The following is a 13061-nucleotide window of genomic DNA, read 5'->3' on the forward strand; positions in this document are numbered from 1 at the left end:
GAGTTTTGTACGTGGTTTCCGTTTTTATATTTTCATTTTTTCCATAGCGCATGAGCTGGAACTTATCTTCGTTAAACACCATATTATTTTCTGTAGCCCATAGAAAGACCTGATCTACATCTGACTGGAGGTTTGCCGTGTCCTCTATGTTGCCTACTCTCATGAAGATCCTAGTGTCATCTGCAAAGGATGATACAGTGCTATAGGTTGTGTTCTTGTCTATGTCCGATATGAGGATGAGAAAAAGTACTGGAGCAAGCACAGTACCCTGGGGAACTGAGCTCTTCACGGTTGATGGGCTGGATTTTATTTTGTTGACTATTACACATTGGGTTCTGTTGGTCAGGAAATTGTAGATCCATCTGCCTATTTTTCCGGTAATTCCTTTTGAACGCATTTTATGTGCAATAACGCCATGGTCACATTTATCAAAAGCTTTTGCGAAATCTGTGTAAATTACATCAGCGTTTTGTTTGTCTTCCATAGCATCTAATGCCATATCATAGTGGTCCAGCAATGGATCTCTATATATACATATATTCAGAAAAATAGTAAAATCAAATACATGCGACTGGAAGATCAATAGACTTTTGTTCCCATAGCATCTGAGACACATGGCCTCTGGAGTAGAAATGCCGTGGGATTTCTCAAAGAATTGGGCTCAAGCAGAGACCCAAGGGCTGCCAGTTTCTTGTTTCAGCGCCTCAGTGTGGCGACCCAGAAGAATTGAATTGGAGGGGACCTAAACATCCCTTCTAATGCGTTATATGTGCTTTCCTCCGAGGCTAAAGGTTCCCTTCTTCCAGCCAGATGTGGAAATGCCTGCTGCGTCCTCGATTCTTGTCCAGAAGCAGAGGAGCTTAAAGAGATCCATAACCTTTTAAGCACTCATTGTATCAACCAATGTACATCTTATAACTTTTAAATATCTAATAAAGCACAACAAAACACAAAAGAAAGGGGGGTTGGTAGGAGAAAAGTACATAGAAACTGAATTGGAGGGGACCTAAACATCCCCTCTAATGCGTTATGTGTGCTTTCCTCCGAGGCTAAGGGTCCCCTTCTTCCAGCCAGATGTGGAAGAAGGTATATAATGCCCCTTGGCATTATAACTGTCAAGAAATTATAATTTCTGTTGTAAGCTGCCAAGCCACAGATATTTTTCATCGTAAATAAATGGCGTAATTAAGAATTATTATTCTGGCTGACTACACAAACAAAAATTTATATAGTGATTTTGTTATCATGAAACTGCTGTTTAGCAATTGATTTTTTTTGTATTGAGGCAGGTATTTTCTCATATGATTCCATGTATTTTGTATTTAATTATTTATATATACAAGTTAGATTAGTTCATTTATTATGCACCCCGTACCCATCATGTGGGCGGTAGTGGAAAGGGTTTCAGAGACATATAATGGGCTCTGAACCCCACAATTCATTTAGCTAAGCAAGTTACAATTTTGATGAGCTAGTTACAAAATTCAGTATAAGTCGTCACATCATAAATGGGTTCGAGATCGACCACAAGTACAGTTTCTAAATTAAGCAACTGACAAATGTGAAGAGCTAGTGTCACAATTGATATGTTTGTCCTGCACACCGCTCCCCATTCAATGGGCAGCAGTGGATAGGTTACAGTCACTTAGTTACTACCTACAGTTTGCAAACTGGATATTTGGCTAAAATTTCTGGTAGCAGATCATTTTGAATTAAATATTTACACATTAGAGTTCTTACATTCTTGTACAAGACATGTATGACTAACCATCCTGTGGGATGGGAATATAAGATGAACTTATAGCTAGTTTTTTATCTACACTGTTTAATCTTTTGTAAAGAATAGTGTAGCGGCACATTGCTGTGTATACCTAAGCTTGTTAATAAAGAAAAACTTATCCTGCTATTCAAGCTTCATATTTTTTACATATATTCTTTCTAACTGTTCTAGATAGTTTAATAAGTATTTTTATGATACAAGAAAGCTATATACAAAGGAATTAAGAATAAGGAAGTTTAATTATAAACTTTCTTATTCTTAACATTTTGTATATATTGCTTTCCTTTTTTCAACGTAAATATACAATTGATATGATCGTGTACAAATAATTTTACTTATAAATATTTTATGGTTTTATATTTAACCTAATTTTGCAGGATGTGAGTATTTAATCCTTAAAACATTCGTTGTACAGTATCTTAAAATACAATACTTCCAGAGTACAAATTGTTCTACCAACGATGGCCGTACCGTAGTCACAAGTATTACTATAATAACCGACCCCGGACGTGGCAGATCATAACAAAACTCCGTCAAAATGGGGCTTTGTAAATGTTCCAAGAAAAAAGTAACCAATCAGTTTTGTTTTGAGCACAGGGTCAATGTCTGTGAGCAGTGTATTGTTGAGGAGCATACAACAGTAAGTATGAATGTTGTATTAACCGAGATTTATCATATGGATACTAGCTCTCTGGTGAAGGGTTGAACTAGAAACAGGGTTTTTCATCCTGCTGCTCCTGGCTGACTGAGCATTTGCAATGGGAAAAGGCAGCGGGATGCTGCTCCTTGTTTACAGAGCAGCTATATGACTTTGTAAAATGTTTTAATCCCTGATATGGATCAGACTTTCCTCTTGGTGTACCTCTATATTTGTAACAATAGTACACAATTCTCACCTACAATGTGCAACAGAACTTCAGGGAGCAAACAATGTCTGGACATGCTGATCTGCAGTCGTGTCTTTACATTTTATCTGCAGTCGTGCTAATGAATATTTTTTTTTACATTGTTATGATTTGTGGTCCCCATGGCGCAGTGGTTAAATACTCGCTCGGCGCTTCGCATGCGCTTTGGCCTGGGTTCGTATCCTGGCCAGGGAGGATTTACTTGGCACCAATCCTTAACTGTAGCCTCTGTTCACCCAGCAGTAACTGGGTACCTGGTTGTTAAATGATTTGATGGGTTATATTCCGGGGGAAATTAGGATTAAAGACTTGCCTGAAACACTATGCATGCTTGTGACTGTACAGAATGTAAGAACTCTTGTACAGTGTATATATAAATAAATAAAATAAATTAATTAATATGTACTAAATTTTACATTATTGTGATTAATATATGTACTAAATAATTATAAAGGTCAAAATTCTATTTTATGACAATATTTTCTGTTTTAATTTGCATTAGTATAATGCTATCATACAGACAGTGATGTTCTAACTGTTCAAGGATATATCACTGCCTGACCTAACCTCACCTTGAGCATTCACCTACAAACAAGCACCAAGAAACTTAGACAAGTACTGTACTAAAGTAGGTGCTCTGCTAAATTCAGCATCATTAAATTCAGTACTTTAAATATAAAAAAAGATTTCTTTCTGCCATTATCAACGTCCTCACTTTTAACCATTTAATTTTCTGTGTAGCCTATCTATAAAGCTTTAACTTGTTTTGGAAATTTACAGTACTTTACATGATTTTTATAATGAGTAGTGAGGTTTTATGTAACAACATTGGTTGTTAGCCCCCTAACAAAATTAGCATGTTAACATGCAGATCATACAATAACAATTTTGTAGTTTGGACATTTGTGACATTTGGACATTTTATTCCATGGGATATTTGAGCCCATGGAATATGCACACTACCTGTCGGCAAACATGAAACTGGTGATACAGTACTCTCAATGTTGCATGTCCTGAATTCGAGGGGATGGGGTAGTGTTGTGGTAATCTATAGGCAGTAAAATATTATTCAGCTTCTTGTTGTTTTCATGTCTGTTCCACCCTAACCCAATGAAAGTGAGGCACAAGGTGATGATAATGAATGAATGATTTTGCACATCATTATGGTAATTGATATGAATAAGTATAAAAAATCAAGAGAACAATATACACTGTATTGTATATAACATGAATAACAATAATGATAACTGAAGACTAAAATATGCCTATCATTATGGGAATAATTACAGTACAGTACTGTATGTACTGACTAGCAGTAATTGTATACAAGTACAGTGCCTGTATACAATTGTTGTAAAAAGGAAAATGTTTATTGAGATCTCCCTAGTCAGGGAAGTGTTGTCCATGTGGTCATCCATCCAGGGCTAGCCAGACTAGATTGTGCTTAACCTAACTGACCAAGTGATGTACACATCATCTATTATGCCATGTTGTTGATTACCAGCGAATATAGGCCCCAGGACTGCACTATATGACACATCCAGGGCCCATAGATTTTAGATATGCTATGTAAGGTAAAGCATTCAATGCCAAAGGATCTCAAATCTTCTGTGATGTGTTCAAAAGTAAAGCAGCACCTTTAGAACGTATGAGCCTGTTTAATCTTTGCTAAGGGTTATGTAGTGATTTAATTTCTTGGCTCATTACCAGCATGTCAGATCATGAGCAATGAACTGAAGCTCCAAAAGGAGCTCCAGTTCAGGAGCTCATACAAATATTTCATAATAATTTTTGTATAGTGAGGGATTTCCTTGGCTTAAAGAACTAGGAATAGCTGGATGCAATGTAAATCATTCTAGGCAATGAAAATAATTTTAATTATTATTTTTAGTGTGTTGTCCAGTCGTACCTTCATTGGCTAGATGGCAGTGACTATAATCCTGTGTGTCGGATATGTGATGACCAGTTGGCTGCAGGAGAGTGTATACGACTTGTTTGTTATGGTAATTATTTTCTGTGTTTTTAGAATAAATTTATAAACAATCTTCTGTTTGATAAGGTATCAGATTTGTTCTACCTTGGAATAGTTATGCCAGGAGAACAAATATTAGCGGTGAATAAAAGCAAAGTTTAAGTGCTTTCTAGATGTATATCATGAATGTGTTTGAAGTACAGTACTGTGGCTCACTTAGGGAGTACTGTAGTAACTTGTGCTGGTTCAAAGAAGAGCCAGTTAGACCAGGCTTGTGTGCCACTGTGTTCTGATGCATATCTTGAAATGGATTGAGGTATGAATATGCTCACCATTGAGTTCCAGACTCCTTTACAAAGGGAACAAGATATTTTGAAAAGGTACTGTGCTTGTCCTTCTGGGGCCAATGACATGAAGCAGAGGAAAGCTACTAAGGTATTGCTCAAGAAAGGGCATATCATATCAATTAAAGCTTTATTGTAAATTCATAATTTAAAACACTAATTTTAATCTATGTCTACAGTATCATATTGTATTTTTAAATTGCTAATAAGCCTGTTTTCTATACAGATTTGTTTCATAAGGAGTGTCTAAATGACTGGGCAAGTCGATTACCACCTCACACAGCACCTGCTGGATATAAATGCCCAGTCTGTTCTGAGGCAATATTCCCTCCTGCAAATTATGTCTCTCCTGTGGCTGAGCGGTTAAGGGAGACTCTTGCCATCTTCCCATGGGCGCGAACGGGACTTGGACTGCCTCTGGTAATATACCGTATATTCTTTTATTTCTTTGTGTGCTTCAATTTATTTGACCAGGGGAAACATATCAATTGACGTATTGACTATGATATGTTGTAATATTTAATCTTTGAACTTCATGTCATTATGCTTTTACTTTTCTGGCACTCGCTAAGTCACCACTGAAAAATAACAAACTAGTTCTTATTCTCAAAGCTAAAGAGCTCATTATGTACTAATGATAACTAGATTGAAGTAGTTTTTCTGACAATATAATATAATTTTTGTATATTATTTACCTGTTGGCTTTTCAGATATTGTTCCTTAAACCCCTGACTTTAATTTGTTTCAAGTATAGTAAATGGCTCATAAAAGTGCTTTTCATGTATAGGGGCCACTCAGAAAGGAGCTTTTAAATTCCCTTGACATAATTTTCTTTAAAATTAGTGAAAATAAATAACTAATACTGAGCCAAGTAGAAGGCTCAGTAGACAATCTCATCCAAGATAGACAATCTCAGACAATCTCATCTAAGACAGATGAGATTGTCTTAACTAATCCTGATAATTGGAAGTAAACTGACACTTGAAATAATTAGCTTAATACCAATGAATAATCTGTTACAGATAGCAAATGCTGGGAACAGTGATGAACCTGACTGGAGTGCAGCCAATGGTACCACTGTTGCTGAAATGGACAGCAGTGACCATTTGTCATCCATCCATTCAAGACCAGCAGTTACACAGGCAAAACCTATGGGAGAAACTAAGACGCGCAATATAGACACAACAACTAGAGTTCATGATCACGGTAAGAATTACATTATACTGTAATGCGAAGGCGAAACATTTTCATGTATGTTTTTCCTCCCAAATGATTCCTTTTATATAGCATTGCCACCATCACTGCATTTATCACTTGCATGGAAGCAAGGACCAAGTACTGAGTTGGTCAAAGTTCTTTTCTTTCGAAAGGACCATGACCTGGACTCTGGGTTAATTCTGAGGTAAGGACCAGGCTTGGGGTCCATTCACTTTTCAAGGAATAGGTGCCCACCTTTGTGCAATGATAGTATGACAGGAAAATTATTACAGTCACACATTGGCGTGAGATCCACAAAAGTACTGTATTTCAGTTGTGTCAGAACTGTTTCCACTCAATCTTGTTCATTTGCTACTGCTTGTGCATTGTTTACAAACAAAATATTTTTCTGGGTTAACCCTTAGTAGCTTCATTGAGCTTGTATGCTGGTACCATTCAGCCTTCAGATCATATTAGGAACCTGAAACTTGTGCAGGGCTACCAGAAACAAGGACCAGGTAGCTGTGTTTTAGTGTGCATGTTGTTCCTGACCTAGATTCATATTCTGTTCTGATTTTACTCCTTAGCTGGGTTTGTGTTTGAGTCATATAATGTGATTCTTTCTGATTTGTGGCTTCCATATATCAGCCACTCTTTGTCCTTTACTTACACGCAACTGCAGTTGCACAAATTCTTAATTTTGTCAGTCACATCTTGTGTATTCATAAAAAAAATTCCATTACCCTAGTTTCAATTATCTGATATTGGGAAACCTTCCTTCTCTCATGACAGCTATAAATGCAGTTTTTCAGTTTTTTGTTTTTTGTACAGAAGAATAATAATGGCGTAAAAAAGTTAAAAGTTTTTTGCAGGTTTTATCTAATCAACTTTTAATCGAAAGCAAATACAGTAAGCTCTTTAATGTATTGTATTGTATACAATTTCCAGGCAGTAGTAAGAGCTGTGGAGGCACTGTTAGTGACAGTGGTAGCACTAATGTGAGAGTTACTGCCATTGAAGACCCTCCTATCACTCCATCTCAGTTTAGAGAGACTCACCATCCTACTGGCAGTGGTGTAACACGCAAAGGATCTTCCTCTGAAACACGACTTACTGTAAATGACAAAGCAGATGTTGATGATGATGAAAATAAATATAAGAGAAGATCTGCCATTGAATGGTTTGGCAGATGGTGGAGGTAAGTTTTAATGTGTCACATTGTAGCTTATTGTTGTTGGAACTATAGAATATAGAGAAGGTACTTTTTTGTGTGTATATTTTATTGCCATTTTGCTACATCTTCATGGTGAAGAGAAAACTAAGATTGAGTAATAGTTGCAAGATCCAAACTAGTTTCACATCAATCTTGCAGATTTATTAGTACACCAGTTGGCTTCGGTCTTCCATGGAAACACTATTTTGTAGATGAAAGAGGTATCAATAGCCTCTATATTTGTTGTCTGTTGACCAGGCTCATGCTACAGAAGCACCTGGTGGTCTGCTAGATCTTGCTCACCTCTTGTCCTTTTTCTTTCCAGAGTTACTGTATTAGATTCGCCTCTCTTGAACTGCCTTCTTAGCTTGGAGCTCATAGTTCTGGACACTAACCTTGCTGCAAATGTCACAACTTACTAAATCTTCTTTTTTGTGCATCACTAAATGCAGATTTATATTATGAGTCTTCAGACCTGCTTCACTCAATTCAGAATCCATTACAATTCCGCATTTTCTAGAATTCATCTAAAGTAGAGTCTGTAAATCGTCTTGAAAGTGTCATTGTGTAGGTTTTTAAGCACTGTTCCTTATGTTTGCTGGGTTCCTATATGCTGCTGGTGTTATCTAATTTACATGCAATTCTAGTGCTAGTACTGTATTATATCTACTCCCAAGTCTCTTGTTTTAATACTTTAAAGTTGCCTACCTCTTATGGTGTAACTTCATCCTAATTTTTTCATCTTTCTTATCTTCCTTTGTACTTGCTTGGGTTGAAATCTAGTAGCCCTCTGTCTGCCAACACTTGTCAGCAAGTATGAATGTGAAAGACATCAATGAAAGAGTTTGAAACTACAGTAACAACTAATAAATATTATATTTTTCTTGCAGAACTATGAGTCGTCCACCATCACGTCACCATCAAAGTTTGATAGGGGGACGACGACGTATGATTATAGTTTTAGTATTGCTAGCTTGTGCTACTTTGTTAGTAGTTCTGTCATACTTAGGACATGGAGCTTCAGATAATGATCCTTTACTTGACCCACATCATAACCCCAACATTCATGTTGAGGGAGAGTAAATGCAATAGCTCTGTGTTGTGGTATTACGTGAAATTAATTGTAATTTAAAGGACAGTGACAAGTCAAGTAATAGAATCATAGAAGGTCTTGCTTCACCAACAAGTTTTCCTGGCCATTAGTAAAGTTTGATACAAAAAATCTTATTGAAATACATTATTAATGCAGTAAATTGAAAATTACAAGGCATTGCAATTTATTTGCTCAAGTCAACAGGATAAAAGAGAAATTTGAGGGAAGTTCGCATATTCTTAAAATATAAATGGATGGATATCTTTGTACAGTATGTATGTAAAGGCAATTTTCATCCAGATAAAACATTTGAAACACAATTTGTTTAGTGTTTGAATAAAAGAACTGATAATATTGCATATCTAAAGATAAAATGGCATTCAGCCCTTTCTTAAACAAGTAGCAATTATTTTATTAAGAGCTAGACTTAAGCAAGTGCCTATTAAAACAAGCAGGATGAATATATAAATCATAGGTGTTTTTTAAATTAACTGCACATTTTCCATATTCTGTATTGGTATCATTACTCCATTATTCTTGTTTCAAATTCTTCAGTGGTTACTCGGTCATCCTTTTCATTAATTAGCTTCTGTGCACAAGAATATATATATATATAGTAGGTTGTTGTTGACCTGTATTGCATTCATTTGGTTTAACTTATGCCATTTGACTTTATTGTTTATATATATATATATATATATATATATATATATATATATATATATATATATATATATATATATATATATATATATATATATATATATATATATATATATATATATATATATATATATATATATATATATATATATATATACATATATACATACATACATACATACATACATACATACATACATACATACATACACATACATAAAATATAATATATATTTACTTTAGGATATTTTATGGATTTTTCTTTATCATAATGTGGATCTAAAAAAAATATTATTGTTTTATGTTACCTGTTGCTGATTATATGTTTTGGAAACTCCCATAAGCTTTGAATATAAAAATACACATGAATATATTCTAACATTAAATTGGTGTAAAATCATTTTGATAATACATTTGGTCGATAATCATTTTCTTGGATCATAGATATCATATGCTATATACTAAGTGTAGGCTCGGTTAAAGTTGCCTTTATAGTCAAACATTAAAATATAAATTATTATAATGTAGCTTTGAGTGATATTATTTTCTTATTCTTTCCTAAACAGAATTCTTATGCAACTCAAGTGTAAATCAAATTGGTAGAATCATGGCCCAATAATGTGTGTGTCTTTTTTTTACCAAAATCTTTTGTTTCTGGTATTAAGTCATATATATTCGCATCAATTGATCTTTATGACTATTTTTGGTGACATTGGTGGTATATACAATGCTAAATAAATTACTTAAAATGGTAATTCCTGATTTCCTGTTTGCCTTTCTCCATAGGATGGGCAGCTCCCAGATATATTTTTTATTAATGATTCTAGGGTCATGACATGACAGTGCCAACCTGCATGTAAGACCAAACTACAATCCATCAGTCTAAAGCCAGAGTTTTATATATGTATGTATGGCTTACATGCAGACATTGTTTTTACATGAGTGCATGCACACAGGTACAGATATAGCTCGGCATACACATACAAACGTACTCAACCCTGGAATATTATTTTGTTATATTTTATTTATTAAAATGAACAAATAAGCAGCTTATTTCCCTATTTTGGTTAAGTTTTTGTGCCAACCAAGCACAATGTGATGGTGTGTGTAATATAATGTATAAAAAATTATGAAAAATAAAATTTTAAATAAATAAATATTATACTGTGTACTATATTTTATTTTTTTATATCAAATATACAGTACGATGTACTAATGTGGGTTTTTATGAACTGTTATACAGTACTGTAATGAAATAAATATTTTGGAAATCATAGGGATTATATTATATAAGTGGTAACCCCATAATTGGGGATCCTGGGTTAGATCCCAGGGCAAGACAGAAATTTACCTGTGGGACACTAACAGGTAATGTTATCTGTTAGTGGCCCTAACACTAACTCTTCTTTAGGTTACTTAAACACTTGAATGAGGATAAAAATCCAGGCAATGCTATCAGTGATGCCTTGCGTATTCCTGTACCATCGAATAACTTGGAATGTTGTTTGGTCCAAGTGGTCATATTATATATTCTATATATGTTTGTATTTTGTTACTATAATTAGAATACACAGTATTTGGCCACTTTTAGATGGAAACAACAGTTTTCTAAGAGCAAGATACACTTTGTAGTTTGATAAAAAATAAAAGGGGGTGGGGTAAAATATAATACAGTATATACCTATTGGAGAGAATGTCTTAGTCCAAAGGTGGAGGCCAGATGGTTGGAGATAATCTCACCCAAATTTGCAGGGGAAAATCGTCTGAGGTAGGGGACAGACATACGCTTGTTGGGGTAGGCCTAAGTTTATTGCCTTTAAGAAATATTACCAATTATAACACCCTCAGGTGATTTTCATCGAGTCAATTGTGAAATATATATTGTGATTCCTATGGAGTTTTTTGTGATCATAATACTGTAATATATTTTCTTAGAGATTCAGAAATTAATAATTTTTATTAGAGAAGAGGGAGAGAGAGGCAAGAGGAGGAGGATGAGGGAAATGAAGTTGGGGACCAAGAAGATGGGGACAAGGGGATCAAGAGGTAGATAGATTATTACAGAGAAAACCTCAATGTGCGATCCAGAGAAGAAACGCCTGCTGCATCCTCTGTTCCTGCCCAGTGTTGAAGGAGTTCGAAGAAATCTACAGCCTCAAGGAAACAAACATCCTTTTCTTTCTTAATGTTCACATTTTGAAACCAATCAGCTCATGTAGCTGTGTAATCTTGTATAATAAAAAGGGGTGGTAGAAGCAAAAACACACACAAATTTAGAGTCAGACGGCAAGTTTTCTCTGCTGTTTATTCCCTTCTCTGAGGCTATGGGTCCCCACAATTGCACCAGAGATGGTCCACATCCCAGTCATAAAAATTGTTAACCACTATATCATGAATAACAACTTTTCATTCACTTGTATCATCGAAGCCTTGAACCACAGACCACACAAACAGCGGTCCACAGCTCTACCTACTCGGTGATCAGCGCGCACACAATAAGGAAGGAAGGACTCCAGAGACATCTATCACCTATCAAACTAGAACTTTACGGCTTTCCTGGGGTGCCTTCTTTTCCCCAAGCCACATTTATTTCTGTCCTGCCCGAGAATCAAACCCGGGATAGTGAGTCGAGAACAAAGTCAACTGTACTACGAGACCCTATATTCCATCGTAGGCATAATTTAGCATGTATGTACTATACTAGACCCAGGAAAGTTTAAATTTGGTTGTTCTTTAGTGTCTTAGTTTAGTTCAATAATTTATATGCATATAGGTTGCTCGTTGGTGCATTGGCAACACTTTCCTGCTTACAAGCAGTACTAGTCAGTTTCGTTTCTTTAAGTAGTATGGATGATATTCTAGCAGTCCCCATTATGCATTGGTAAGACACTCGCCCTACACTTCGCGAGCGATTTGGCCTGGGTTTGTATCCTTAAATTTACTCCTCTGTTCATCCAGCAGTAAATAGGTGCCAATGTGGCAGGTCATATTCCAGGGGAAACTTAAGATTAAGGTTGTAATGTACGATTATGTTATGTTGTTTGGTTGATTAGATACACAGAGTTTAGTGGTTTTGATATTTATTTAGTAGTCTTGGTTACAGCAGTTGGTTGTTGGTATTGTCATAGAAGTTAAGACGAAACTTGGAGCAAAGCAGAGAGTCGAGTGAGGCCAGGGATAGCTTGGATGTGGGGTGAGAGTCGAAGAGCGTGGTGCTCTGAATGTGGGTAGAGTCGAGGAACTCGATGTGGGGCGAGAGTTTGGTAGTTAGATGCGGCCTGAGTCCAGCTGTCTGCTCCGAGTCAAAGCTGAAGTCTCTTGGAGTCGGTAAGAACTGGACACGCCGAGTGCTACATTCTCGAGATTGAAGGTGTGTGGTACTCTCAAGCTGTATTAAGTTAACTAAACCACTGTTGAAACTATATTGATGATTATTCGTTGTTGTTTTAGATTCAGCTACTCGGAACAAAAAGTTCACAGTAGCAAGGACTATGGTGAGCCCGTAGCGGACTTACCTAGCACAGGAGCGGGGCTGTAACTTGATGATTACTTGATTGATGAAAATTAAGCTATCCAAGAGGTGACATGGGCATGAATAGCCCGTAAGACGATTACTCGATTGATTGATGAAGATTAAGCCACCCAAGAGGTAGCATGGGAGTGAACAGCCCATAAGATGATTACTCACTTGTCGAGTGTTTATATAATTTGCCCAACCTCACCTAATAGGTTGGAAGGAGTGTTAACTGCAATTAGGGAAGATGTATGAGTTTTGTCATTAGTGGATTAAGTAGACTTAACAAACCAATCTCATTAAGCTAATGAGGGTTTGGAGTATATTATTGACCATTATATACTCCCTACAAGGCCCTACCCAAAAGGCTATGCAAGCTA

At 35.9% G+C, this 13061-nt stretch overlaps 1 protein-coding gene across 1 annotated transcript; it reads left to right on the top strand.

Annotated features, from left to right (window-relative positions):
- The first annotated feature begins 2262 nt into the window (after positions 1 to 2262).
- Positions 2263 to 9202, top strand: LOC123747356 (zinc finger protein-like 1 homolog). Its single transcript, XM_045729517.2, has 6 exons — positions 2263 to 2420; positions 4577 to 4688; positions 5228 to 5421; positions 6024 to 6207; positions 7147 to 7396; positions 8302 to 9202. The coding sequence occupies exons 1-6, from the start codon at positions 2319 to 2321 to the stop codon at positions 8492 to 8494; spliced, it is 1035 nt and encodes a 344-aa protein (XP_045585473.1). The 5' UTR covers positions 2263 to 2318; the 3' UTR covers positions 8495 to 9202.
- Positions 9203 to 13061: the final 3859 nt, after the last annotated feature.

Source organism: Procambarus clarkii, chromosome 94 (assembly GCF_040958095.1).
Source record: "Procambarus clarkii isolate CNS0578487 chromosome 94, FALCON_Pclarkii_2.0, whole genome shotgun sequence".
Classification (NCBI taxonomy): domain Eukaryota; kingdom Metazoa; phylum Arthropoda; class Malacostraca; order Decapoda; family Cambaridae; genus Procambarus; species Procambarus clarkii.